The 27,079-nt window shown below is 37.7% G+C and overlaps 2 protein-coding genes across 3 annotated transcripts in view; both read left to right on the top strand.

Annotated features, from left to right (window-relative positions):
* The window catches only part of jak2b (Janus kinase 2b), a 31,593-nt gene extending 13,634 nt beyond the window's left edge, over positions 1-17,959 (top strand). The window contains exons 11-24 of the mRNA XM_008418031.2: positions 1,090-1,214; positions 1,379-1,513; positions 2,150-2,237; positions 3,091-3,218; positions 3,371-3,509; positions 3,813-3,964; positions 5,190-5,340; positions 6,338-6,471; positions 7,208-7,397; positions 8,433-8,557; positions 8,647-8,819; positions 10,913-11,030; positions 16,090-16,203; positions 17,182-17,959. Of these exons, the coding sequence (XP_008416253.1) occupies positions 1,090-1,214; positions 1,379-1,513; positions 2,150-2,237; positions 3,091-3,218; positions 3,371-3,509; positions 3,813-3,964; positions 5,190-5,340; positions 6,338-6,471; positions 7,208-7,397; positions 8,433-8,557; positions 8,647-8,819; positions 10,913-11,030; positions 16,090-16,203; positions 17,182-17,289 (1,880 nt within the window). The 3' untranslated portion in view covers positions 17,290-17,959. The remainder of the gene's footprint in view (positions 1-1,089; positions 1,215-1,378; positions 1,514-2,149; positions 2,238-3,090; positions 3,219-3,370; positions 3,510-3,812; positions 3,965-5,189; positions 5,341-6,337; positions 6,472-7,207; positions 7,398-8,432; positions 8,558-8,646; positions 8,820-10,912; positions 11,031-16,089; positions 16,204-17,181) is intronic.
* An 892-nt stretch (positions 17,960-18,851) lies between these two features.
* Positions 18,852-25,119, top strand: LOC103469945 (monocarboxylate transporter 13). 2 transcript variants are annotated; one of them, XM_008418029.2, is made up of 5 exons: positions 18,852-19,192; positions 19,786-20,078; positions 20,177-20,320; positions 21,043-21,825; positions 24,214-25,119. In XM_008418029.2, exons 2-5 carry the CDS (start codon positions 19,877-19,879, stop codon positions 24,420-24,422), a joined length of 1,338 nt encoding a protein of 445 aa, XP_008416251.1. In that variant the 5' UTR covers positions 18,852-19,192; positions 19,786-19,876; the 3' UTR covers positions 24,423-25,119. The 2 variants fall into 2 exon arrangements, with proteins under 2 accessions (XP_008416251.1, XP_008416252.1); XM_008418030.2 differs by lacking the exon at positions 18,852-19,192 and adding an exon at positions 19,250-19,701.
* The last annotated feature ends 1,960 nt before the right edge of the window (positions 25,120-27,079 follow it).

The following is a 27,079-nucleotide window of genomic DNA, read 5'->3' as shown; positions in this document are numbered from 1 at the left end:
ATATACACATTTTGTGTTTAAGATAAGAAAAAAAACATTTACTTTTGTAAATATGTACTGCCCAGAACTCCTGAAGTGACATAGTTTTAGATTCACTTGGTTCAAATTCTTTTACCATCTAATTAGTTACCAGTCTGGAGATCAGCCCTGCACTGTACTGATGTTAAATCAAGCAAAAATGACTTGAGATTTTAATATTTTTTTCTGTTTAAAAGTATTTTTTAGCTACAAATGCTACAAATGATCAGGCATTCAGTAAAGGAATGTTATGCTGTTGCATTGTAGACAATAAAATGTTTATTTCTTGTATTATAAAAGGAATTTATTAATATGCATTTTCTTATGTTTTTCTAATTTTGCATAAAAAGTTTCAATAAAATCTGCATAATGTGCCACCTTTTTAGATAATCATCAGAACAATCTGTAGAAAACTCAATAACTAAAAATAATCGCTAGTCTCAGCCATAATGTATAGTCAGACCTTTTCTGAGCTGCAGTCTATGCTTCACTTTTATGAAGTGTTGTTCAAGGACTGTGTGGAAATGGTGAGACGACTGCAGAAAGAAACGCTGCGTTTAAATTATTACCTAACCAAGGCAACCTTAGACAAACTGATGTCTCCCCCTGCTGGTGGCATCTGTATTTGCGCAGTCCCTGTCTACACCAGTAGGTAATTACTGAGCTAATTTCCATCAACAAGGGGGGGGATTTTTTTAGCTAATATTTTTTAGTTTTGTGTGCTCTTCAAATCGTTCCTGAACCGTTTTTCTGTTGTGACAGAATAAAGTGACGCACAGGATATCCAGACTTTATGCTTCTTGTTAAATTCTCCAGTTGACATGTTGTTGTCAGCCGCACAGAAACGCAGTTCAAGGGAAAATTATCAATAATCAGGAACCTTTAAAAGTGCCTTGCTCCCTTTCTTCTTTCGAAATTTTACCAGAAGTGGTGATGAAAGTGATGAAGAAATAGTCTGTTTCTCAGACTGCTGACTCATAACACAGACTCTAAAACCAAGACTAGAAAGAAAAAAAACAAAACAGAAACAAACTAAATTTCTGCCTTTTTTAAATTCTTTTCTCCAAACAGAAAAGTCCTGCCTCCTCATCTGCAGGAGCAACAAAGGTTCAGAAGTGCCTCTGTCTCCGTCGCTACAACGACACAACGTCAGTCAGATGGTGTTTCACAAGATCAGGAAAGAAGACTTGGAGTTTGTAAGCTTACCATGCATTTCTAACCTCTGTGGTGTCTGTAATCCCCCAATCGTCTCTTTGATTACATAAACTCTCATAAAACTTGGAATTTGTGTTTGGTCATTAATTCCAGCTACAGAAGTCACTTTACTCTCGTTTTTGTTTTTATTTGTGATTTTTGTCAGGTGGAGAGTCTTGGTCAAGGCACATTTACAAAGATCTTTAAAGGAGTTCGCAAGGAGCTCGGCGACTACGGGCAAATGCACGAAACTGAAGTTGGGATGAAAGTTCTGGACCAGGCCCACAGAAATTACGCCGAGGTCTGTGGTTTTACAGCCATTTACTGTGTTATAGCTAAATGACCAAATGACTAAAGGCCCACTTCTGCTTGCTTTTTATTCAAGTCACAGACAGTGCAAACATTAGTCATGGTGCAGATCTTCTAGGTCAAGCATCTCTTTTTGTAGGCTTCTTTCACAGTCCTAAAAACTCAAAGTTTTTTGTTTTTCCTTCCTCCTCTGTGCTTCCTTCCATCCTCGATTCATTTTTATCTCTCCTTTGGTGTCCTGTCTTTTCTTTTTCCACATTTCCTTAATCTTTTCTCTCCTCCTCCCTTATGTCCCTAAGGGATAAAGACCATCCTATGTTCACCTTTTCTTGTTTTTGTCCTTTCATGTTACATTACTTTTCTTTTTTCCCCTCATATTATTTTTTTCTTACTTTATGTTTTTCCTTCTTTGCCTTTTATCGTCTAAAAGTGGAGTATGTCTTTGAAAAGGAAATTAAAATAAATACCAAGACAGTACATGTGAAGGACTCAGATGGTTGTAAGGTGAAGTATTAAATAGTGTAATGGATACAACTCAGAAAACTCAACTAGCCAAGATTTCTGGTTTGGTTTTAGTTTTTCTGAGTTGTAATTTTGCATATTTTTTTCTCTCCTTCTGGTTTTCTAGTCTTTCTTTGAAGCAGCCAGCATGATGAGCCAGTTATCCCATAAACACCTGATCCTCAACTATGGAGTTTGTGTCTGTGGAGAAGAGAGTAAGTCAGATTCTGACATTTTCTGCCATATTTCTTACTGCTGGTATGTTACAAGCATTCTGCAAATGCTAACTTTCTAATACTGTTAAATCTGATTAAAAATACCACTAACATGATTATTTGTCGACTGAGGCAGCGCTGTGATGATGTTTCACAGGGACTCTCTCACCTGAGGTTCAAACGTCCAAATCAAACTTTTAGTGGAGGTCAAATATCTGAAATAAATAAATAGTGATGGTTAAATCCTTTTGTAAAATTGGCTAACAACCAAAAGAAATTGCACTTTATGCCTACAATTGTATATTTCTAACCATAAGTCACTGATCAAATTTGCAAAATTTGAGTTGAACTTTATTAACACAAAAACTTACCAAGTATAATTGGTCTAATTTCTAGTGCAAATATCTCAGTAAACTTGAAATAAGACAAACTAACTTAAAAGCAAGATTTGAAGACTTGTTTCAAGTAAATAAATCCTTAATAGTGATGAAAAAACTTGTTCTATTGGCAGATAAATTAACATGGGAATCATGTCTTGCTATAAGTAAAAAAAAAATGTTTTTTTACACAGGTAAAAAAAAAGGACAAAATTCTCTTAACCTTTAAAGTTTAGAAATCCTCTTCCACTTGATCGAATATGTATCGCAGCTGTTTCACCTGTTGATTAAAAAAGTGAAAAGTGTTTTTCACTGCCCAAGCTACTGACTGCCCTTTCTTCAATTATTTTGCAACAAAAATATGTTTTGTGGTTCCCTTTGTAATCAAAGCTTTATATCTTGGTTTGAAAAAGCTTGTCATTTAAAAAAAAAAAAAAAAATTGTAAAAAGAAAAATCCCTTTTTGTCCCCTTTCAGACATCATGGTGCAGGAATATGTGAAGATGGGTTCGCTGGACACCTACCTGAAGAAGAACAAGAACTCTATAAACATTCAGTGGAAGCTCGAAGTGGCAAAACAGCTGGCCTGGGCTATGAACTTCCTGGTAAAAATCCATTTTAAATCGGGCTCTGTGTTTGTTCTGCAGTAATTTATTTTAAGAATGTTATAAAGACGATATTAAGGATAATATGAGCTAAAATGTGTTTTGTTTTTTTAAAGTTACATTTTCACAAATTTCTCGTTTTGTACCTGCAGGAGGAAAAGCATCTTGTCCATGGGAATGTTTGTGCCAAAAATGTTCTGCTGATCAGGGAGGAGGATCGGCGGGCTGGGAATCCCCCGTTCATCAAGCTTAGCGACCCCGGTATCGGCATCACTGTCCTGCCTAAAGAAAGTGAGCTCCTCTCCAGCCATAACCATTTCTACCAGCAGGGGGCGCTTGTTAGCACATTGACAAGCACCAGTTGGACGTTTTTTGTGTTGACAAACGAACAAATAAAAAGAAGTGACTGCACAGAGAAGCTGTTTTCCTACAAACTTTGACTTTTACAGCTGATATATTGACATTTCTATTCTAAATGTAATCAGTGAAGGCATCAAATCAAACTGGATACAATTAAATTTTGTTTACTAATGTCAATATGTGACCTGGGGGAAAAAAGCAATCAATTCCTCACTTGTTTTTGTTTGTAATCAGTCCTGATTGAAAGGATCCCCTGGGTGCCTCCTGAATACATAAACGAGCCGATGACTCTGAGCCTGGCTGCAGACAAGTGGAGCTTCGGCACCACGCTGTGGGAAATCTGCAGCGGCGGAGAGAAGCCACTGGCAATGCTGGACAACACAAAGGTAGGGCTGAGTTTATGAGTAAGAATAGAAAATCTTTGTAAAATTGATGCAGCATCACTTCCTGTATATTCTCACACCTGATGCACAAGTACAAGTAGTGTACTGACCACAGAGTTGGAAATGAGGTAGATTTATGGTAACTGATCGATTCAGTTCAATATTCACCCATAATCACAGTCACAACCTTTATACAGACTTGATTTGATGTATTTAGACAATGAATTAGAGTTGATCTTTGGTGCCATAGCAGACACAAAAGATACGAAGGGGAAATATGAGTTGAAAATTAATGCAATAATAATCAGAGATGAGAATTGGGAGAAGATGTTTCGGGAGGGACATAAAATATTAAGTAGTCTGATATTAAAAATCGCAGTGATGTTCTTAAGGACTCCTTCTCTCAGATCTAGATTTGGTTGCACCTCAGACAAATGTTTGGTTGGAGATTTCACCCTTAAACTTCCAGCTTATTGCAAAGTGAAATTACTTCAGGTTTGAGCATTACACTCCTCTTAGAGCCACCTTTAATAGAACCAGGTATATTTCAGAATAAAATTCAAGATCGAGATATCTGACATCAATTAAAGCCAAGGCAGCTGTTTAGTGCAAGTAAGAAAGTTTTAGACAATTTTGTTAGAAAAACCTCCAATAAACTCCCAATTAGCTCAAAAAAAGTGCAGAGATTTTTTTAATTATTTTTGTGCGAATTTCCACAATAATTCCCAAGAAACTGAAGGAACTGATTGATATATTTTGGCATTAAGCAGATAAAAACTGCAACTACATGATATTTAAGTGTTCAGTCTAGAATCCAGAGGACCACATAAAAAGCTTTGGCGGGCTAGATTTGCCCCACGGGCCTTGAGTTTGACACATGTGTCCTATAAACTACAGGAAAGAAACCTTACGTTTTAAAAAAAAATATCTTTTCAAACGGTAAAATATGCAGGAAGCTCTTAGGACGTCTCCAAAGAGAAGTGTCATAGTGAAATCTTGTGCTCCTCATTAATCACGGCAGGCACTTCTTGTTTAAAGTAATTAGATAAACCGAGCGTAATTTGAATAATTGGCCATCCTGCTGATGCATGAGCCGGCTGTCATATTATATAAGAACGCTCACTGGGTTTTCCTGAGCCGAATGCCTGGTTCTCTCACACCGACTCAAGACGTTGTTGTTTTTGTTCTTCAGAATGAGTTTGCATTAATCCTCATTTCTTCGCTACAGAAAGTCCTGTTCTACAACGATCACCAGCAGCTTCTGGCACCAAAGTGGACAGAAATTGCTAACCTGATCGCCAGCTGCATGGACTACGAGCCGACGTTCAGGCCCACATTCCGGGCGGTGATCCGCGACCTTCATGGCCTCTTCACACCGGGTCGGTTTAACCCTCCTTACCCTGCAGACAAATTCCTCCTCTGGTGTTTCAGATTAAAACTCAGACGCCCATATAGATTCCAGAAGTCCTCGAACGCATCCAACTAAACAGTCATGAGTATGTGTAATGATTTCCTGAGAACTTATTGGGAAAGTCTTGGCTCACTGATTCTGGGGAAATAAAATTAGGAACAGACTAAAGGAAGAAGTATTAGTCAGTGTTTTCTCTGTGGCAGTATAAGAGTTGATGTGCTTTTTTTTCCCCTTTTGTCCTCTTAGGCAACTACCGAACTCTGAAGAACACATGATTATTAGGTTAGATAGATGAGGAATCGGTACTGGAATTGGCTGAGCTTCTATAAAAATTGTGGCTACTATTATCAGAGTACTTAGCAACCCAGAACAAGAATCAAACATGGAGAACCAACAATTGGCTTTATACTTTACAAATCTAGATCAAACTTTGAAAATACTCTCTACTTAGCAACCCAGAACAACTAGAACATTTTAAAATGTAGTTTTTCTTTTGCTGTGCTTGTTTTATCTGTTGTTGTTTTTGTGTTTCTTCTAATTCATGTAAAGCGCTTTGAACCGCCTTTTGCTAAAGAAATGCTACATAAATAAAACTTATTCTAGCTAAACTTAAACTTCTTCAGAGGATGCTGTTATTACAAAGATGTTTATCAGCATCTTAACTGTACACTTTACTTATTTCAAACATGATGGCAATATCAAGTGGCAGACATAAACAAGGAATTCAAGAGACATAGTTTTGTAGACCCAAAAAGAAAAAAATTAATAGAATTTAAAAAATGTATGAACTTCTACCCTGTAAACTCATACTATGTTTTCAAGTGGGTCCCTGTCAAAAAATTAAAACCTTAAAATAGGTTAATTCATTTTCCATTTTAAGTTGTCTGTCTTTTTTTTTTGTTTTGTTTAGTTTTTTTGCCATGGACTTCCCAAACCCACACAAACTAAATGTATCTTTTTCTTAGACTACGAGCTGATCATGGATGACATCCTGCCAAACCGAACAACAGGTGCTGGTGGCACAGCTGGCAGCTTTGAGAATCAGGAGCCAGCTCTGTTTCAAGAACGGCATCTCATATTTTTACAGTTACTCGGCAAGGTATTAATTATTATTATATTATTATAAAGTTTATTTACAAACTGAGTAGAACAGCAGTCCCATGTTTGCATCATAGTGCAATAGCACTGTGTAATTGATGATGATGCTTTCATCTGTTGAACCCCTGCAAAGTATCTTCACACTGTGAAATCACTAAATATCCTAGTATTTTTGGTCGGGTTTCTAGTTTAGTTATCCTTAACATCCCAGTTGTTTCTAGTGTGTTTCTACTATATTTTGTATGTGAGATAAACTTATTTTATTCAATTATTTGACTTGCCTTTGGGAATTGCTATTTTTTTATATTTCATTGCGCTTTATGCAAAATGACAAAAAATACATTCTGATTCTAGTGCACATATTTTTGTACACTTGAAATAAGACGAAACTAACTTAAAAGTAACTTTTCAGCAATATAAATATAAAATAAATTCCTAAATGTTATTAAAAAGTACTAGTTCCACTGGTATATTTTTTATTCATAAAAAGGGAAAAAATTATCTTTAAGTGAAAAATTCTGCTAGTTTTTCTTTTCTTTTTCTTTTTTTTTAGAAACTAGACCAAAAATACAATGTAAGATTTGGTGGTTTTGCAGTGTAGACTGTCGGTCTTCACTAGAGATGACATTATTACATGTTTATAAAGACTTCATTTAGAACAAAACCGATGTGCTGTACATTTTTTAGAGTCTCAAATCAAACAGCAGTGTCTCACCTGGAGTCATTTTGTGTTTAAGGGAAACTTTGGCAGTGTGGAGATGTGCCGCTATGACCCGCTCCAGGACAACACCGGAGAGGTCGTTGCTGTGAAGAAACTCCAGCACAGCACAGCGGAGCACATGCGAGATTTTGAGAGGGAAATTGAGATTCTGAAATCTCTCCAGCATGAGAACATCGTCAAGTATAAGGGTGTTTGTTACAGCGCAGGTACTTCTGACGTTTATTTTTAGTATTTATTCTAAACCTCATGTGTTATGACTGAAATATAATCTGCTTAGTGAATGAAATAGATCAGGTTTAATATGGATTTTGCTGTCTGGGGAAAGACGGTCCAGAAGGTTAAACAGTTTGCATTGTGTATAATACTATGACTGAGATGCAGTATTACTACAAGCTGGCTAAGTAATGTGTAGTAGCAAAGAAATTTCACAAATGTGCTTACTGAACAGGTAGCATCCCAGCAGAGGATTTAATTCACTGAGTTTGTCTGGACAATAAACCAATAACAATATATATCACAGTAGACACATGATCAGTATCCATAGATAATAAATCTGATAGAATTTTTTATAATTTTACTGAACTCTGATCCGGAACCGCAAAGCATTCTGGGAGATGTAGGCAGAGGAAAGGCTTTAGCTGCTCAGAGTGAGCGAACCAACTCACTCACTCTTTGGTTACCTAGCAACACGTTGAGGAACATGTGGTTTCCTAGCAACGACTTGTTGAGTAACTTGCGCAGCAGCAGTGTAAGGTTTTTGCCTCTTTCCCTCATAACTATTTAAAAATAAAACTGTGGAACAGGAAAGGTCACACCAGCAGTTTGACTGAATTTCAGATATTTAAAACAAACAACTGATAGATCAGTTGTTATATCACAATATAAACATTTCTTATCATAAGTTTTCAGCCCCATGGCCGAGAGTAACACATTTTTTCAGAAATGATTATCAAAGCAATCTGGATGTCTAGGTGCTTTACTATGTTGTTTAGGCAATACAATTTCTATTTTCTAATTTAAAAAGTATTTTTTCATCTTTAATGTATTTCTGATATTGTGAAAAAAGTCCTAAATTATTAGATGAAAATCTGCAGAATGTGAATATTTTTTATCTGATTAATTGTCAGACTATTTAATAGAATAATTGATTAATAAAATGTTTATGTTTCACTGAGCATCATTAAAGTCATTATCTTGTTGTGTATTATTGGCATGTCATTGTTTTCCTTGCATCCATTCAGGTCGACGTAATCTTCGCCTCATCATGGAGTATCTTCCCTTTGGAAGTCTTCGCGATTACCTCATAAAAAACATGGAGCGGATCGACCATAAAAAGCTGGTCCACTATGCCTCTCAGATCTGCAAGGTGCTGCAGCGTGACCTGAAGTTTTAGCACCTGCTCCGAGCCTCTAACCAACAACTGGACTTCCTGTTTGTCTTTGTGTTTGTCAACAGGGAATGGAGTACCTGTCCAGTAAGCGGTACATCCACAGAGACCTGGCGACACGCAACATCCTAGTCGAGAGTGAGCTCAGAGTGAAAATTGGAGACTTCGGCCTCACCAAAGTTCTGCCTCAGGACAAAGAGTATTATATGGTCCAAGAGCCGGGAGAGAGTCCCATATTCTGGTTAGAGCTTTTTTTTATGTTACATATGTCACAAATGTACTTAATTCGACAAAATGAGTAAACTAGACAGCCGATGTTGAATCCAGAAGTTTACATGCACATTTTTTCCCCTCACTGTATGAAGGTAAATCAGACCAAAACATTGACTTCATTGTTGTTCTGAAAACACTTTGTAACTACGGGTGCATTGATTTATTGGCCAGCCGATTTATCGGTGCTGATCGCTGATTTTGGGAGATTGGTGATCAGCTGATTTTTAGATCTGAAGCCGATCTTATCCGCCGATCTTATCTGCCTCAGCAGAGGTCTAAAAATCAACCACTGTCCTCTGAGAAAAGTTTGACTGACAGACCAGGTCATGTCTGCATGTTGACAGGTAACAATAGTTACCCCACTGTTGCCAGTTCAACAACTTTTCTGCTGTATTGAGCAACATTTCAGACCCCCCAAAAAATGGTATCAGCCAAAATTGGAATTGGCAGGATAGGTTTTTTAAAATATTGGTAATCGGCGATCAGACAGAAAACTGCAATCGGAGCACCACGGTCCCTTTGGACCCTTTTGTAACCACGGTCCCTTTGGACCTGAGCTTCAACTTCAGTATTTCACATAAGTTAGTTAGTTAGTTAGTTAGTTAAACTTTATTGTCATATTGCATACACAAGGTGAATACAAAACGAAATTTCGTTGCATACAGCTCAGGACAGTAAATACGTATATAAATATAGAAAAATATAGAGTGAAGGAATAACAGTAAAAGAGTTCTTTGTTCTATGCAAGAGGCAGATATAATGTGGAGACCAGATTTTCAAGTGCAATACGGTTGGGAGTTCAGCAGTCTAATGGCAAGTGGAAAAAAGCTGTTTCGGAACCTGGATGTCCTGCACCGGATGCTTCGAAACCTCTTTCCAGAGGGCAGCAGGGAGAACCATCCATGCTGTGGGTGTGAAGGGTCTCTGACGATGTTTCGACCTCGGGACACGCAGCGCCGGGATGAAAGGTCTTGAACGGAGGGAAGGGTGGCCCCCATGATCCTCTCTGCTGTCCGCACCACTCTCCTCACGTTCTTCCAGTCGGAGACGCTACAACCACCACACCACACAGAGAGGCAGCTGGTCAAGATGCTCTCTATGGTGCTTCTGTAGAACGTCTTGAGGATGGGTGGGGGCAAGTGTGCTCGTCTCATCCTCCGCAGGAAATACAGACGTTTCTGTGCCTTCTTGACTAGAGACGCGGTGTTCACAGTCCAGGAGAGGTCGTTAGTGATGTGCACCCCCAGAAATTTGGTGCTGCTGACCACCTCCACAGCCGAAHTRTTTATGAGCAGTGGAGHGTGGCTGGGCCNATTTTTCCTGAAGTCGACGATCATTTCTTTAGTCTTGTCAACATTCAGGATCAGGCTGTTCTCTCTGCACCAAACTACTAGCTCCTCCACCTCCTCTCTGTAGTCCAGGTCATTATCATCTGTAATGAGGCCCAACACCGTTGTGTCATCCGCGAACTTCACAATGTGATTGGTGTTCTTAATGTTCATAACACATAATGTTCTTTCCTCGTGATTCCATCTATTTTATTAAGCACACCAATTCCTTCTGCAGCAAAACAGGATGCCGCCACCACCATACTTCACAGTTAGCATGGTACAAGCGTCCTTGATTTTCCTTCGATGGTCATTATGACCAAATAGTTTAAACAGATCACAGGGCATGTCTCCAGACATGAACATCATTGTCCTTGTGTTAATTTGCAAACTGCAATCTGGCTTTTTGTATTCCTTTTGGCATAATGGATTCTTCCTTGCTGAGAGGCACATATTGTTTCTCCCATTACAGCAGCATTTAGCAAATAGAAATACTTTTTGTAGATTCTAGCTGATTTAAAATGAGACATTTGGTCTCAGACGGAGAGACTGTTTTTATATTTATTATTTGTAAACCTCTAGTTTCAACTCTGTATGGCACAGAAGTTGACCACAAGTTAACAGCACTCACTCAGTTTGGTATTTATTCAGTTTTTTTGTTTTTTTTTTTATATGCTCTGATATGTTTTACTATGACATGTGTAAAACCCGCCTGTTTACGTGTGTTTTGCAGGTATTCCCCTGAGTCACTGACTGAGAGCAAGTTCTCTGTGGCTTCAGACGTCTGGAGCTTTGGAGTGGTGCTGTATGAGCTCTTCACACACAGTTACAAGAACTGCAGCCCTCCTGCAGTAAGTAGCTGAATTCGTCTGTATGTGTGAATTGCATTTTGCTTCCTAATGGATTAGTTGATGTCGCACCGACATCAACTAATCCAGTTGATGTCGGTGCGACTGCTAGCAACTTGATAAAGTAAGCCAAACACAAAGCTACCGCTGGTGACTCCAGGGTAGATTTCCAACTGGCTGCTTTTTCCACTGCTCTCTTTTTCTGTTTTAATTTGCTTACAATATTTTCTGCACTATAGGGCGCACAGTGATTTATTTTTTTATATTAAAGTCTTTAAGTGTGCCTTATAGTCCAAGAAATATGGTATTTTTTCTGCACCCATTTTATTTTTATTAAAAAAACCTCCAGAAGTGCGAATGGCATTTAAAAGTAGAAATCTTGGAAATTGGAGGTTTATAAACAATTACACCTTTCAGTTTTTCATTAAGTGTCCAATTAACTCTCATTTATAACAGAGAATATATTTTACAGGTTATGTTTTAATGCATCCTCAAAATATGACTAATTTAATAGACTTTATAAACTTTTACCCTCTTTAAAATGTAATGCATGTAATCCTTCATGTAATGCAAGGAAGAATGCATTACATTTCATGTAATGAAATGTAATGCATTTCATGTACTAATGCATTTCTGCTTTTGCGAATCAACAAATACATCTTTCTTTTTAATCCAGTATGATTTACTTCAGCTTTACTAGACCCATGAGATTCCTCTCTACTATTTCTGAGATAACGTTGTAAAATATTTATGAATGTTCTGTTATCCAAAACCAGTGGCTCAGAAAGAGAGATTGAGATTAGAGCCTTAGCCTTTCATTGTGTCTTTGTAGACAGAGTTGAAACAAAGAGGACAAGATGTGCGTCACTGGAAGCATTTCCTTTCTTTCTTAAAGTTTAACCTCCTATTAAAAGCTTAACCTCCAAGTTGGTGGCTCATTTCAAGAATATACTCCGTTTGTGGATGCAAATATAGTTTTAAAAAGAGCACCAACTTAAATACACACCAGTAATGATCTGCATTGGGCTTCATTTGGTACAAATGCAAACCTGCAACAAGTGTTTCACAGATTGGAAACATATGAAGCACAACTAGCATGGGCATGAGAGAACAAGAGGTGATATTCAGGATTGATGGTTGTGTTCTGGTGAGTTGCTGAAGCTTGCAACTGCCAGCTACATTGTTGGGAAAGAGCAATGACCTCAGCATGAGGGCGTGCTCTTTGAAATGTCAGCCCCAACCTGTAGCTCTTAGTGTGGTGCATTCACTGGTTGGAAAAAAGATCTGATTTGTGGGTTTCTGACAGTGGCCAATTTTTATATTCATCACCAATCTGCATGAGCATCAAAATGTATCTAAACTTCTTCTTAGTGTTTTAATGTTTTGGCTTTATATTAGAAAAATTACCAAATATCAATCATGGTTAATTATACGTGATGTAAAATAATTTTTAACCGAAAGCTGAAGTCTGCTGAATAGGTGAAACGTTCGCTGGTAAAACACGGTTTCATGCCTTAAGTGGATGTAGAAGAATCATTTTCTCTTAGCTGCAGTGTCCCTGAAGTTTATCTTCATGAAAGTATCTTGTCAAAGGTCATATTAGTTTCATATTAGTTGTTTTTATCTGGCTTGTGTCATGCCTTCTAAAAAAAAAGTATCTTTCCCACACATGTAATTCACAGGAAAGGTCACAACTAAAACTTTAAAATCAAGCATGGAAACTGTAGAAAATTTAAATATATATATATATATATATATTTCCAATAAAATATAAAAAATTATAGGGTTCACATTCTTGAATTCGAAAACGTCCTGAAAAGTTTCTGAAGATTTGAACGCCGCCCATCATTAAAAGTCCTGGAATGTTTTGGTTTTTTTTAGGGTTTGACATTTCACACAGATGACAGCTGTTGTCAACGTGTAATTTATTTTTAATTTTTGATTGGCAATTTGTGTTTCCTGTACTTAGACAACATGTGCGTGACAACACACGCATCAGTTGGTGCGATCCTCTCGTGGATGAATAGCCTGTCAGGTCGATAATAAAAATGATGAACCAACAAGTCTGTATCAGTCTGTATCAGTTTCTCTTGTTAAGGTAACAAAGCCTTGAAATACTAACTGAGAATTGCTTAAATGTATCTTTTAGCCTAAAGTTTGAAAACCTCGTCTCACCGTCACTGTTTATAACAGCCCTATTAGACTCAATATTCAATTCACTTTCTGTCATGATTCTGATCCAACAACTTTATTTTTTATTTTTTATTTTTTTATTGAATTTGATTTGTATTGATTCATGGCTCTGTGGATAGAGTAGTGGGCTTGCGATCAGAAGGTTGTAGGTTCGATTCCAGCTTCCTCCTGCCAAGTCAATGTGCCCCTGCGTAAGGCACTTAACCGATCTGTGTATCAGTGTATGAATGTGTGAGCGTTTGAGTGCGGATGGGTGAATGTGACTCTAGTGTAAAGCGCTTTGAGTGGTCAAAATGACTGGAAAAGCACTATATAAGTTCAGTCCATTTAAAACTATTTTTTGATAATATTGTAGCAGTAGGTAAATGCTGCTGCATTTGGTCCTTGAATTTGATGAAATTATCCTGGAAAGTCCTTGAATTTGAGGTTAACCAAGGTTTAGCAATCCTGTAATTCCCACAATGAAAAATGAAAAGTGATAAATTGGTCTTTACACTGTCGCCTTATGAAATGACTCCTGCTGTATGGCGTTGCACGTTTCTGAACAGACCTATTAATTTAAAAACACACTTAATAACTTTAATAACTTGGACCTCTGAGTGCAATCTTTAAAATAAATTGAACATGTATTCACTGTTCGGTGCTTTTTCTGCAGTTTTGCATGTAGACTCTTGAAATTTGCCTATAACTTGCATCATAGCTTGATTTCCCGTTCTTAGAAATGATGTTTACCCTCGAGGCTTCTCCAACATCAGCACATGGGGATGCCAAGTGTTGCAATTTACCGCATGTTTTTTCTTTTCTGTGTCTGAAGAAAAAGCTTTTTTGTAGAGGGATGGGGGATTAGAAACCTCCAGGAATTATTTTATTAAATTAATTGACAATTTTGGGAGATGGGTTCCTTAAATGTGAATTTCTGCCTTTTTGATAGCAGAGAGATGCTGGATTTGATTAGATTCAAAAAGTGTAAGAGTGGTTCAAGTAGCAGAGTAATTTTACAAAAAATAAAATAAAAAAATATTAGTATGAGGCATTTTTTATTATTATTTTGAAGGGGCATTATAATTATTTGCAAACTAAAAATTCTGCAATTCACTTTTTTTGTCCATTTCACTACATAATATCTATGTATACATGTGCAAAATTCCTTGATTAGATTAAATTATCCGAATGTATTGGTTGTATGGGCACAAAATTAATTAATCCAATCAAGATGTTTAATCCAGAACAGAATAAATTTACGTGCAGTTTTAAAATGTTCCTTAAAAAAAGACTGAAGTTCCACTTCTCAAAAACAGTCGCAGTCTGTCTGTTCTGTGTCGCCGTGGCGCCCAGATGGACCAGCGCCATTTCATAATAAAGGTTAAACTACAAGCTGAGCAGCACATGCTGTGGGTCTCCCTGCGTTACGGCGTGAGAAATCAGCAGACCTGTGTTGCTTCTCCTGCATGGCGTCTAGCCATTGAAGGTAGAAATATGTCACCTGTGCAATTATGCTGCTGTGCCACAATCAGAATAACCTGATCAGAACCAATTTTTACAGGTGGGTTACAAATTCATACCTATCGATCTGAATCCAATCAGATTACTCCAGTTTGGGCGTTTCACATGATCCATTTTTATTCCGATCCTTTTGTTGGTTTCTGTTTTTCATTCATCATTTTTTAAGAAACTAAAACTGTCTTTTGCAACATTTAAGACAGTGTGAAATTAAGTGCTAAACATTTCTATAAAATGCCTCCACCCAAGTGAAATTGACAGGATTTTGGAGAAATTCTAGACTTGAAAAGACATGCAGGACCTCTACTGAGCAAACGCATTAAGGAGACACGGGTACAGTGTACACAGTTTCTGTTTTTGGCTTCAGAGCACATTGTTTCGTTTTTTTATAAAGTGGCCAAAAACGAGCCCCGACATGCGAGTCTTGACTAAAAGATGGTTCGACTGCCTGAGGGTGGAGTCTTTCACCCTGTTTTCACCTGAGCAGACTGAACTCATGATGTTCGCTTGAACGCTAGATGTAAAGGCTTTCTGTACTTCTGAGAACACTGCGTACATTCAGAGAGCAGGCTTCAGTTTGATTCATGTAGGATGACAGCGCCATTAAACATAAACCCTCTCCAGACATGCTCTTCTTTCCAATAACCTGACAGCCAAGGCACGTTATCCTTCACGTCTTAATGTGCATGTGGCTCAGTTCCCCAAAAACATCTCCCAACTGGACTCGGGCCTGAATGAGTAATGTGAAATATTCACATATCTTTCTCGCTTACATTTTCTTTATAAATATTAATTACTTCACCTCTTTTTTTTCCCTCTTTTTTTTAGTTGGGAAGCTGGTCAGAGTTGAATTGAGCTAAATACAAGGCAATAACTAGAGAAAAATTTTAGAGGCTACGTAAGGCTTGAGACTGGGGAGGAGGTTTGCTAATAGAGATGGGGAACAACTCAAGATTACACCAGAGCTGCAATAGAATGGTTTAAAACAAAGATTATTTATGTTAGACAGGCAGAGTGAAAGTCCAGGCCTAAACTCATTGAGCTCTGCGGCAAGGCTTGACTTATTCTGCAAAGAAAAGCAGATATTCAGTCTTTTGTCTGAATGTTTGGGTGTTTCTTCATGAGGGATTTCAGTGAATGGAGATTCTAGGAAGTATTTCCTCATGAGGGATGAATGTGAATATGTGCTACTCTTCCAGATTATAATTTTAAAAAATGTTTAAAAAACTGTTTTATTTTGCTTTTATTTTTATGTCCTACTTTGTGTTTGTCTGTGACTTAAAGGACTAAAGTTTGTGATTTTAGTCTGAAAAATTCCTACTTGGCCTCAAACTCACCATCTTTTTTTCCACTTATTTCCTCCATTTAGGTATTTATGTCAATGATGGGTAACGATAAGCAGGGGCAGCTGATCGTCTATCACCTCATTGAGCTCCTCAAATCAGGCAGCAGGCTGCCTCAGCCCCTGGGTTGTCCTTCAGAGGTAAGAACCTTTGTGTTTATCTATGAGCTCCGTTGGTGACAGATTATTGTTACTACAGCCCTGAATGGCTTTTATTAAGTTCTACCAACTGCTTTATATAACAGCAACTGCCACTAGATTTTGATAACGACTTCCTCTGACAGCTGTGCTTTGTCACGCTACACAAACCAACATGTCAACGTGAATCAGGGATGTCCAGAGTGTGGCGCGTGGGTCACTTGTGGCCCCTGGACTGATTTTGTGCGGCTCCCAACTGCAGTTCTTGAATGATTCAAATTTGATCCATCACAAGTGGTTTGCGCTTTTTAATTTTAATCAGTGTAAAATTATTATCGACATAATTTTCTTACAATGGAAAAAGTTAAGTACGTCATGAAGTATTGGTCTTTTTATAGCTAAGCTTTCATAATATAAAATTGTATGTAATTAATACAATTTATAATTGTATTTCCTGTTGATCCTTTCACTGAAACTGTTAAAGGTCCTTCTAGTTTTGAGTGTTGTGAGTTAGCGATGGCTATTCACACTGTGATTCAGACATTAGATGGTCTTGATCTTTGTTTCTTGGATCTGTATCAAATAAAAAATAAAGTAAATAAGTAGATCTATGCAGATCGGAGACTTTTAGAGCATTTGTTTAATTTATTAAAACGTTTTGAAAGAAAGTGACCCAAAGTGACCCTGTTCTTATAACTGAGAATACATTTGTTCAATTGAGTCCAAAAGAATTCAAAAACTATATTTTTCTTTTCAATGCAGCAAAATCCTTTTTACCTTTTGGATCCATTATGGATGACATCACTTTCCTACAATAAACAAATGATTTAAAAAAAATGATTAATATTTTTCTTGTCCACAAATTCTTTTGGCCCATGTGACAAAAGATTTTGACGCCTCTGTTGTAAATGTTTCTGTGTCGTAAACCTTTAATGATTGATTTCCTTTACTATCTGCTGACATTCTTCCTTTTCTCTCCAGATCTACCAGATCATGGAGGAGTGTTGGGATAAAGACCCAACCTCACGTCCGTCTTTTAACGAGCTGGCTCTGCGCATCGACCTGATCAGGGACACTGAGGAGTTTTAAAAGTCAAGTGCCCTCCTCACGTTGAACCACCACACTTGAAACACTGTTGCCCTGATTGTGGCAGAAGGATGAAGACCAAAGCAAAGAAAAGTGGAGCGCCGTGACTTGGAGCAAGGATCTGCTCGAGAACTACTGCCGAGGTGCCTTCCAGCAAGGCATTTGTGTAATGTGGAGCAGCTGAGTGGCCTGGAAATGTTTGGATGGTCAAACTTTTGAAGCGGATGTTGCTGAAACTGTATTTGGTCAAAGTTTAAAAGAAGACTTGAAGCACCTATAGAGACTGTGACGAGACTGTTGCCAGAACTAAAGCTGCAGAAGCTTGTGGAGAACAAGTTCTCTGTTTATGTGTGTGCATCTGCGTGTGCGTGTGTGTGAGAGGTCCATACAGCTAGCTGGGCTAGCTCTTACCATCCCCTTTTCTGTCACCTGAGAAGAAGTGGACTGATAGCTTCTTTTTTTTGTTAAATGTGTGTTCTTAACTGTATTATAGCCGTAAATTGTGTACATATGTCCAGAAATATTTTATAATTTTTTTAATTTAAATAATGTTAACACTATATTTGAAATGCCAGCAACTGCCATTGTTAAAGTATGTGCATACAAAGGTGATTTGAACAATCTGTCATTGTTTTCATTGTGAGAGGTGGCGTGAAAATAAAGAATATATCTGAAGAAATTTCCTTACATGCATTTCCTTCATTTTCCTCAAAACTTCCATTTCACAAATTTAATGTATAGTTGAAATCACATAATCCACTGGGAAATTAGCAGAACATGTGATGCTTTTGATTTTTTTTATTATTACATTACCTTAATTTAAAAGCTAGATACACTAAAACTCAAATGTGTTAGTATTTTTACAGTTTTCTGTAAAACTACTAAATTTAGCTGTTCAATTTGAAGATGTGTGTTAGCTCGTAATCCCTCTTCTTTGGTCCAAAAAAAAAAGAATTACCCAAGTTTTTGTTTTTATTCAACTAAAGAAAGTCATAGCACATCCACACATTTGTTCTGTGCATCTGCTCATTGCTTAAATTAGTTAAGTCACCAAGTGACAGTAATGTAAGGTATCACCAGCATAATTACGGTATTTTTTATTTGTTAGAATCTGAACAAGTGGGGTCATGTAGCTATAAAAGTCTGGAATCTTGGAAAATCCCAGATGTGATTTTTATTAGGTGCTATGTAAAGTTACCAGTTGACCCAAAGAAGTTTATATCCTGTTAAGTAATGTGAAAATTACATTACTGAAAATTATTTAACATTTCTGTACCAGAAGGCCTGACGACGTTCTTCTGTAATGTACTACAACCAACATCTTTTAGTAAGATTAGTACAAACATAATTATTATTGTGGTGTTTTATTATGAAATACCAACCGGATGTGACGTTCAGTTCGACTGGCTTTAGACGTATTTTAGACAAATTTGTGCTGGCCTATTGTTGTTCATCTGTTTTTTTAGTCAGTTGTTCTTTGGTTCTTTGTCTGTAACGTATATTAATTTAACGCCAGGTAAAAAAAAATTAAATTTAAAATACCAGGGGTTTGTTTTGAAAATCGGATGTGACGTTCGATATGTATCAGCTTTAGCTTCATCAAAGGTCGCAGCCATTCGCTGACATTTCTATCCGGATGAAAGAAAAAATCCTTATAAGGTCTTGATTTTTAGTTGCAAAATTAGTTTGTACGCTGTAGCGTTTGTCCAGGAGATACGAAGATCTAAGACTCGAGTAATTTTAAACGTTGTTGTATTCAAGGGGGTTTAGATGAGTTTACCGTAGACGTCCGAATAGAGGCGCACAGCAATTTAAAGGGCTCTGAATTTGACTTCGGTTTAAAAAAAATTAACACTTGCTGAAAGTGCATAGTAAATGTCGGGGACAGAAAGCATCGTGGAAAGACGTGAGTCGACAATTTAATCTTTGTTTTCAGTATCTCTGCATGTTTCGTTTGGATTTTGTGAAATGTTTAGTAGTTTTACTGTTTACCTTGAAGAGGGAGTTTGTTTTATTTAAAAATGAGACATCTCCGATGTTAAAATTAAATTATCTCATCCCACATTTCCTAGTTTTGTCAAAAGTCCTGGGTGAGATTTTATCCGTTTTGCCGTAACCTTTGCATAATCTCGGCAGCATAAGACCCTCTGCGTTGTGAGCATGCAGCTTTTAATCAGTGGAACAGGTTATCTTACATATTTGTAAAGATACTAGGCGTGGTAGGTCAAAAGTGTGATCTTGAGGGTTTCATTCATATATTTTTAGTGTTCGCGTTTTGTTTTATGCGGGTTTCAGGTATTGGTTAAGATCCTCTTGGGAAATTAGTCCTTTAATTCTGGAAAGTTTCTTCCGGTGATAAAAGGCTGACTTTGTAATTGTCTTTATGCGTTTCTGAAGGTCCTATATTTTTATACAGTGAGAAACAATATTTATGTTAGCATCTTAAGGCAACGCTTTTCCTGTACAATTATAACTTCTGTACATCTGTGCACATTGCAGACTCGTTTTCATGAGTCCTTCCCACATGGGGGATCATTATGTAACAGCCTCCGAGCGGCAGCCGGGAGAGCAGCCTGCCGAGTAGCTGGAGATGAAGTCCAGGAGAGTCGGACCTCCAGACGGGGGGTACGGCTGGGTGGTGGTCGCTTCAGCCTTTTTTGCTATGGGCCTTACCGGAGCTGTCCTCAAAAACTTCGGCCTCTTCTTCCTGGAGATCCAGAGTCACTTTGGAGTCCTGACCAGCACTACCTCATGGGTTTCTTCCACAACTATTGCTATGTTTCATATAGGAGGTAAGCGTGTGGCTTTCTGTTGACAGTGCAACTCATTTTAAAACCAGTGTGTTTTTAAAGTTTCTTTTGTTGTTGCTGTTTTTTTTTTTTTAAACTAGCTCCAGCAGCCAGTGCTCTGACGTTACGGTTTTCTCAGAGAGTGGTCATCGTAGTTGGAGGAGTTCTGTGTACTCTGGGGATGTCGCTGGCCTCTCTGGACATCAATCTGCCTTGGCTCTACCTCACTATGGGTGTCCTAGAAGGTAGGTAAGACTTCCTGACTGTATTTTATTGCTTGGTGAACTTTCCCAGATAAATTACATCATTAAAAGCTTCACTCATTGGCATTTTTGGAAGACTTTTTCCATTGCTTCATTGGTTTGGTAAATAAAAGGAAGCAGAACTAAAGGTATGGAAGAACAGTTTTTTCTTTTTAACCGTCATGCAATGTTGCTTTAAGAAGTCGCTGACTACCTGGTTCAACACTCCCTGTCTTGTCTTGATCTTTGTGTATTTAGTCTCTTATGAGTTTAATCAGACTTAAGAAATGAAAATATTTCCTTGTGACACTGCAGTTGTAAGCAGCAGACAAAGAAATAATAGTATTTAAGGTAATATACGGCTTTACAGGTATGAGCACAAATTAAGTGGTACAATTACAAACTAGTATATCTCTCACTCTCACCAATTGTAAGCTTAAACAGCGTCTACAACCAGAGTGAAACATTTTGACTATTTTGGTCCTGAATCACAAACCTCTTAGTTTTTTTTCCCTGTCAACTACGATTGAATTTGATGGACACAATTTTTTGTAATCTTGGTAAAGATGTGTAAAAACCCTTCAAATAAAAAAGTTTTAGTTTTAGTCATTTAATTTCTGTAGTGGTTGGATGTTTCCTCCAGTACAGAAGATACCAGCATCATCTGCAGATATAATGAATTCTTGTAGGTCTTCCAGCAAACATTTTTCTTCTTCTGCTTCCAGGAACAGGTATCTCATTCTCATGGGTACCTGCTATCAGCATGGTGAATCACTACTTTTCAAGATGGCGCCCCATCGCCTACGCCATCGCCAGCTCAGGGGAGTGTGTCCTTGCCATCGTTTTCAGCCCGCTGCTCAAGTGGCTCATCGAGAAGTACAGCTGGCAGGGCGCGTTGCTCATCATCGGAGGCCTTCAGTTCAACCTGTGTGTTTGCGGTGCGCTCATGAGACCCCTGGAGGCAACTCGAGCCTCACAAACCAACCTCAAAGAGAGCGCAGAGGACAGTGCTGCTGCGCTACCACCAAAGAAGAAGGCGGTCTTCCGGTGCAGCCTGCTGAAAAAGCCCGAACTTCTTCTCTACATCTTGTTTGCGATCTTTGCAGCCGCCGGGTTTTTCATCCCGACCCTCTTTCTGGTTCCCTTTGCCAACAGCTTGGGGATCGATAAGTACTGGCCCGCGTTCATCCTGTCTGTCATGGCCGTCGCCGACCTGGTCGGCAGGCTGTTCTGTGGCTGGCTGGCTAACATGAGGCTCCTGAGGAACCTGCAGCTGCTCACCATGGTTACGATGCTGCAGGGGGTTGTGCTGCTCCTGTTGCCCATCAGTCACGACTACTGGTCCGTTCTGGTGTTCGCCTTGCTCTACGGCTTCCTGTTCGGCTGCATGGTTGCCATTCACGTCACCTCCATCGTGGACATCGTGAGCTTGGAGGGCTTCGACAGCGGCCTGGGGCTCTTCATGCTGTTCAGGAGCATCGGAGGCTTCATCGGGCCGCCTGCTGGAGGTGACCGTTTTTAGAACGTTTTGTGTTCACTGGAGCCAAAGCAACAAGATTTGAGACCTCGATACTGTAACCAGCAGGTGTTTTTATAAAACTGGCATCGATGTTTTAATCAGGGCTGCAGCTAACGATTATTTTAGTCATTAGTTATTCTGACGGGGCCTGCCGTAATAACCAATAAATCAATTAAATGCATGATAAATTAACATGACCTCAGTGATTTACATTTGATTTTTTGTTTTTCTCTTTTTCTCTCTCTTTCTACCAAAAACTGGTGTAAAAACTTTTCATTTCAATAATTTATTAAGAATTAATAATTGGATAGCAGATTTTTTTTTTAACAGAATTTAACCAGTTTATTTTTTTTATCCTAAATGCAAAACTGACAAATGATTAAATGATCAATTATTCTAAACTGTAAAATTTCATGAAAATTGTTTCCATGAAATCTAGGCAAAAAGTGATTATATTTTATTAGTTATTCCTATTTTAAATATTTAATAACTTTTGTCTGGTACAAAGCAGCATTTAAATTATATCAGAAAAAAAATATTTAAGGCTTTGAAAAACATCTCAGGAGAGAATACTGGTACAAAAGCAACAAAATATCCCAGTGGGAAGTGAAAGTCCCATAATCTTTACTAAACTTTAGAGAAGAACAAATAAAACTGACAAAGCTAAAAAGTCAGTTTCTGACTGGTTATGTGCACATTAATGGTCTCATGGTTTCCATTGCTGTCAGAGATAAAAAAAATCATCTGTGATAATCCTGTGAGGATTATGAACTGAAACTGGCCTCACATCAAAGAAATGTCAAATGACCTCAAGTTTAAGTCACCTGCATGTTTTCTCAGTGAATTCTCCTCTGCGAGTAAATAGTTTGCTCTTTACATTTCTCCAGACTGAAGCGTCCTGGCAGAGACTGGATGAGCTACATTACATTTTTTGGAGAAATGCTGATGAATTTTAATGCTTTTTTCAGAGTTTTTGAATTTGACTAAAAGCAAAAGCTGCTAAATAAGAGAAAAATACTTTTTTCATCACTACACCTTCAGAGGAACTATAGATAAAAACTAATTGTAAATTCCCATTCTTTAAATTTTTCCAGATTTGTGGAGATTTTTGTTTACATTTGCAAGCAAAACAACGTGTTAGATTGCATATTGAGGGGAGCTAAACATTTCTGTTGATTTCTGTTCAGCTGATGTTATCATAGCAGGATTTTGTTTGCAGTGTATACTGGCTGCTTTGACATTAGAGCGCCATCTACAGGAGGAGTTAATACCCTTGATGCTGACTTATGCTAATCTATCTGCAGTCCTTCCAGTGCTTTGTAAAATATTCACTCAACGTAAAGTTTTCCACATTTTTATCAAGTTGTAACCCCAAAACCTTGATGAGTTTATTAGGATTTTATTTGACAAACCAACACAGAAAAGCAATTAATTGGACCTCTAGTCTAGTGCACCTAGAAAAGTGCACTAGAAAATGTGCACTTTTCTAGTTTAAAGCAGGTAAAATCTCAATATCTCTCTACGTAGTTTGATTGATCTTGGACTTTTCTGCAAAGAAAAATGGGTCATAATTTCAGTCTCTAGATGTGAAATGTTGGTAGAAACAAATCCCTGAAACTTTCAGCAACATTTATGGCAAAAGTTAATTCCACAAATTACTGACTCAGCAGGCCCAAAACATATAAATGCCACAATTTTTTGACTTGTATTTCTCATACATTAAAAGATACATACAACCTTTTCCTACTTTACAATTATGAGCTGCTTTATGAAATACATTTGTGGCAATAATATAGAATGTAGGCAAATATGAATATTATGTATGAACTGAAGGCTTCTAAAGTGTTAACTCTGAATGTGTCTCATTTTCACCAAGGCTAAAACAATTAATCGTGAATAATCAATTATTGAAATAATCGTCAGATAAATCGTTAATCGATTAATCATTTGTAGTAGGCAAATTCAAAACAGGGCCATTTGCTGAAAGAACAACACAATCAAACACTGCACAAAAAATATCCACACTTTGCATTTTAAATGAAAAAAACCTTTTGAAAATAATCTACACAGAACCAGAATAGTTTTACTTCTGTAAAAGCAACATTTTCCTATCCAATTATTAATCAGTTAATCCAAAACATAGTCCATTCATCTACAAATGATTAAAGGATTAAAGGAATGCTGTTATGCCATTTTAGGCAATAAAATGTTTAATTTCTTATTTTAAAAAGGCACTGACTTGTTCGTTTTAATTTTTTTTACGTTGAGGCTTAAGTAGTTAAATGAAAAATCTGCAGAACGAGCCAAATTTTTTATCTGATTAATCAGTTAATCGTTGGAATAGTTGACAGTTGTCACCCTTTGTCTTCCGCTGCAGGCTGGTTGGTGGACCAAACGAACAACTTCGGCGCTGCCTTCTACCTCTCGGGCGTTTGCCTCGTTACATCAGCTGTGTTTGTCGTCCTGGTCGACCGCCTCGTCCAGAGGAGGAAATCTGTGGAGGCCGCCGGCCACCAGACGATCCACTACGAGGGCGACGGGGACACGGGGAAAATCGAAGGACTCATCGTTGCACAAGAATCTTAACAGTGTGTGAAGACTGAGGGGACGCAGGACGATGTGGCTCGGACTGAGTTAAACAAATGTTTAATGTTTGTGTTTGGCTAGGTTGTGAGATACATTTTCTGTACACCTGCAAAAAAAAAAAAAGAAAAAAGAAAAACCACACAAACTTCATATGATTCACCTGAAAGTAGACCAAAGGATTAAAGACAAAACATGGCAGTTTTAAAAAACTGAGTGGGAAAAAATCTAAATCTTCCCGATGACTTTGGATTGGAGCTTCACATCAGCTTAGGGGAGTTTTAACTCAGATTTTATTTTGCTCAAAAATGTTTATAACACATGTAATCTCCTCTTCCAGCTCGATTACGGACAAAACTTTGATTTGGCTGTTTAAAAACTTTTCTTCTTTTTTCCATTATTGCCGTTTTAGAGGAAGACAAACGTTTAGGGATGAAATTCATCATTGTGCTGCTAAATTAGCTAAACGATGACACTTCCACCAACATGTTTTATACACGTTTATGCTGGAATGTGCTGTTTTCTTTTCATCAAATAAATATGCAGTAAGTTTTATAGTTTTTTTTCTATCTGATCTTAAATAAATTGAGTCAGTCATTTACTGAGCAGCAGTTTTTCTAAATCGTTTTTGTTATTCTTACGAGGATGAACTGATGCTGGGCAATTTTCTTATTTAAAAAAATAAAATTTTTATACCAGATTTGATTGCTGATTTTAATTTATTTTCCCTTAAAAAATTACAGAAAATATCTTTAAAATTTGGCTTTTATCTTGATAATTGTTTCTGGGACTTGACCGTGATTCAAAGTTGAAATAAGTAAAAGCTGTAAAACAGAAGCTGGTCGTAGCTGGGTGGGTTGACATCACTCTGGAAACCAAAGTAGAGCTTTGCTGGAAAAAAAAATTAAATTAAATCTTCAAAAACAAATAATTCAATTACAATTGATTTGTTGCCAGACCTAGGATGAACTCATAAGCATTAACTGTGAAAAGGCCTTTTGGTATAGTTTGTCCTCCAACTCTCAGTTTTCGCTCTCAGTCATAATAGTTTATTATTATTATTATTATTATTAGCGTTACTTTGCTTTATCAAATCTCACATTTCCCCTCTGAATTCTGCATCTTGTTCAGTCTTTTTATAACCAGAATATTCATGACAAACGGAAACAGTTTGTTCGTCTTTTTCCAAGTCACGGGTTCGTCTGTCCCAGAAACAAACCCAGGATTATTACTCTGCGGTTGAGGCTCTGGGGTCCACTTTTCCTTTTTAAACAAATGAACTAATTGTTCCTACGTAGCACAAAAACGCTAAAAGGCTGTAGCTGCAGAGGAGTGATGAATATCTGCAACATTAACAGAGAATATGTGGAGAATGAGTTGACTGTAAAAATCTCATTTTCAAAAGAAAAGTTTGACCGTTTTCTCTGATTTTGATGCAAATAAATCCAATGAAAAGGTCTAAATCTATAAGGAAGTTATCAGGACTCTGTAAAACCTAAAACAAGATGCAAATTAAACTGAAAATCAATGTGAAATTGTTCTACTGGACTGAATAGATGAAGAACTTTTTTATTTGAACTCTTCCATTTTTTAGGTAATTTTAGATTTTAAAAAGTAGCTTATTTCTTCAATAACTTCAAAGTCATGTGACCTAGTAACTCAAAATCAGTGTGAAATTCTTTTGAGGCTCACTTCCATTTTAGATCTTTTTATATTTTTTTAGCAGTGTCAAAATGCATTATTTTTTCTCGATAGCTTCTGGTTCAAGTCACTTATTCACTCAAAACCAGAGTGAAATTGTTCTACTAGACTGGATGGACTTTTTTTTTTTTACTATTCTTACATTCTTTTAACGTCAAAATTAAGGCGTTTTCTTCAATAGCTTCCAAGTCATATGACTTATAAACTCAAAACCAGTGAATTTGAGTTAACAAGTCATTGATTTGTTGACTCAGAATCATTGATTTTGAGTTAATAGGTTACATGACTAATTAAACCCAAACTCCCAGACATATTAAAGGGTTCAATATATCTGCAGTGTTTTCAGAAGCATGCGTCCTTCATCCTCCTGCTGCTGTCCCGGAGCGGAGAGCCCGTCCCAGACAGCCAGCTGAGGCGCCTCGGGGGGGCCCGCGCACCGCAGAATGAAACCGACACCAGGATGTGGACGCGCTCAGAGCGGGACGAGCTCCACAAGCTGCTGGGATGTTCAGAGAGGAGTTACGCAACCAGCTCAGCGTGCGGCCACATGGTCACATGGTTCAAGTGCTTGTGTTGAAGCTGAAATAATAGTTTCTGCAATGAAAAATTGATCAACTGATAAATTATTTATATATATATATATATGTATATATATATACAAGGTGACATATATGTCACCTTTTTTTTTTACAAAGGTGACATTGAGCTGTCAGTGTGGGTCCTTAGGCAAGACCCTTGGAGCTATATAGCCTACCTCATACCATGAGAGACACAAATAAGCACGACATGSCGGCTCAGACGTCGCCCGGCCAAACAAGGTCTGCGTCAGGTGCTGGGGAACCAGAGCACCCTGATGAAAAATGGGCTACTGGAACAAGACGGAAATGGGCGAGAGGTGAAAACATGGATCTGTTGGAATGCTACTACTCAAGTAATCCTAGTCAGAGCGGCTACATGCA

The sequence above is a fragment of the Poecilia reticulata genome, linkage group LG9 (assembly GCF_000633615.1).
Source record: "Poecilia reticulata strain Guanapo linkage group LG9, Guppy_female_1.0+MT, whole genome shotgun sequence".
Lineage (NCBI taxonomy): Eukaryota > Metazoa > Chordata > Actinopteri > Cyprinodontiformes > Poeciliidae > Poecilia > Poecilia reticulata.
Note: the sequence above shows the minus strand (reverse complement) of the source record. Positions and strands in the feature narration are given on the sequence as shown.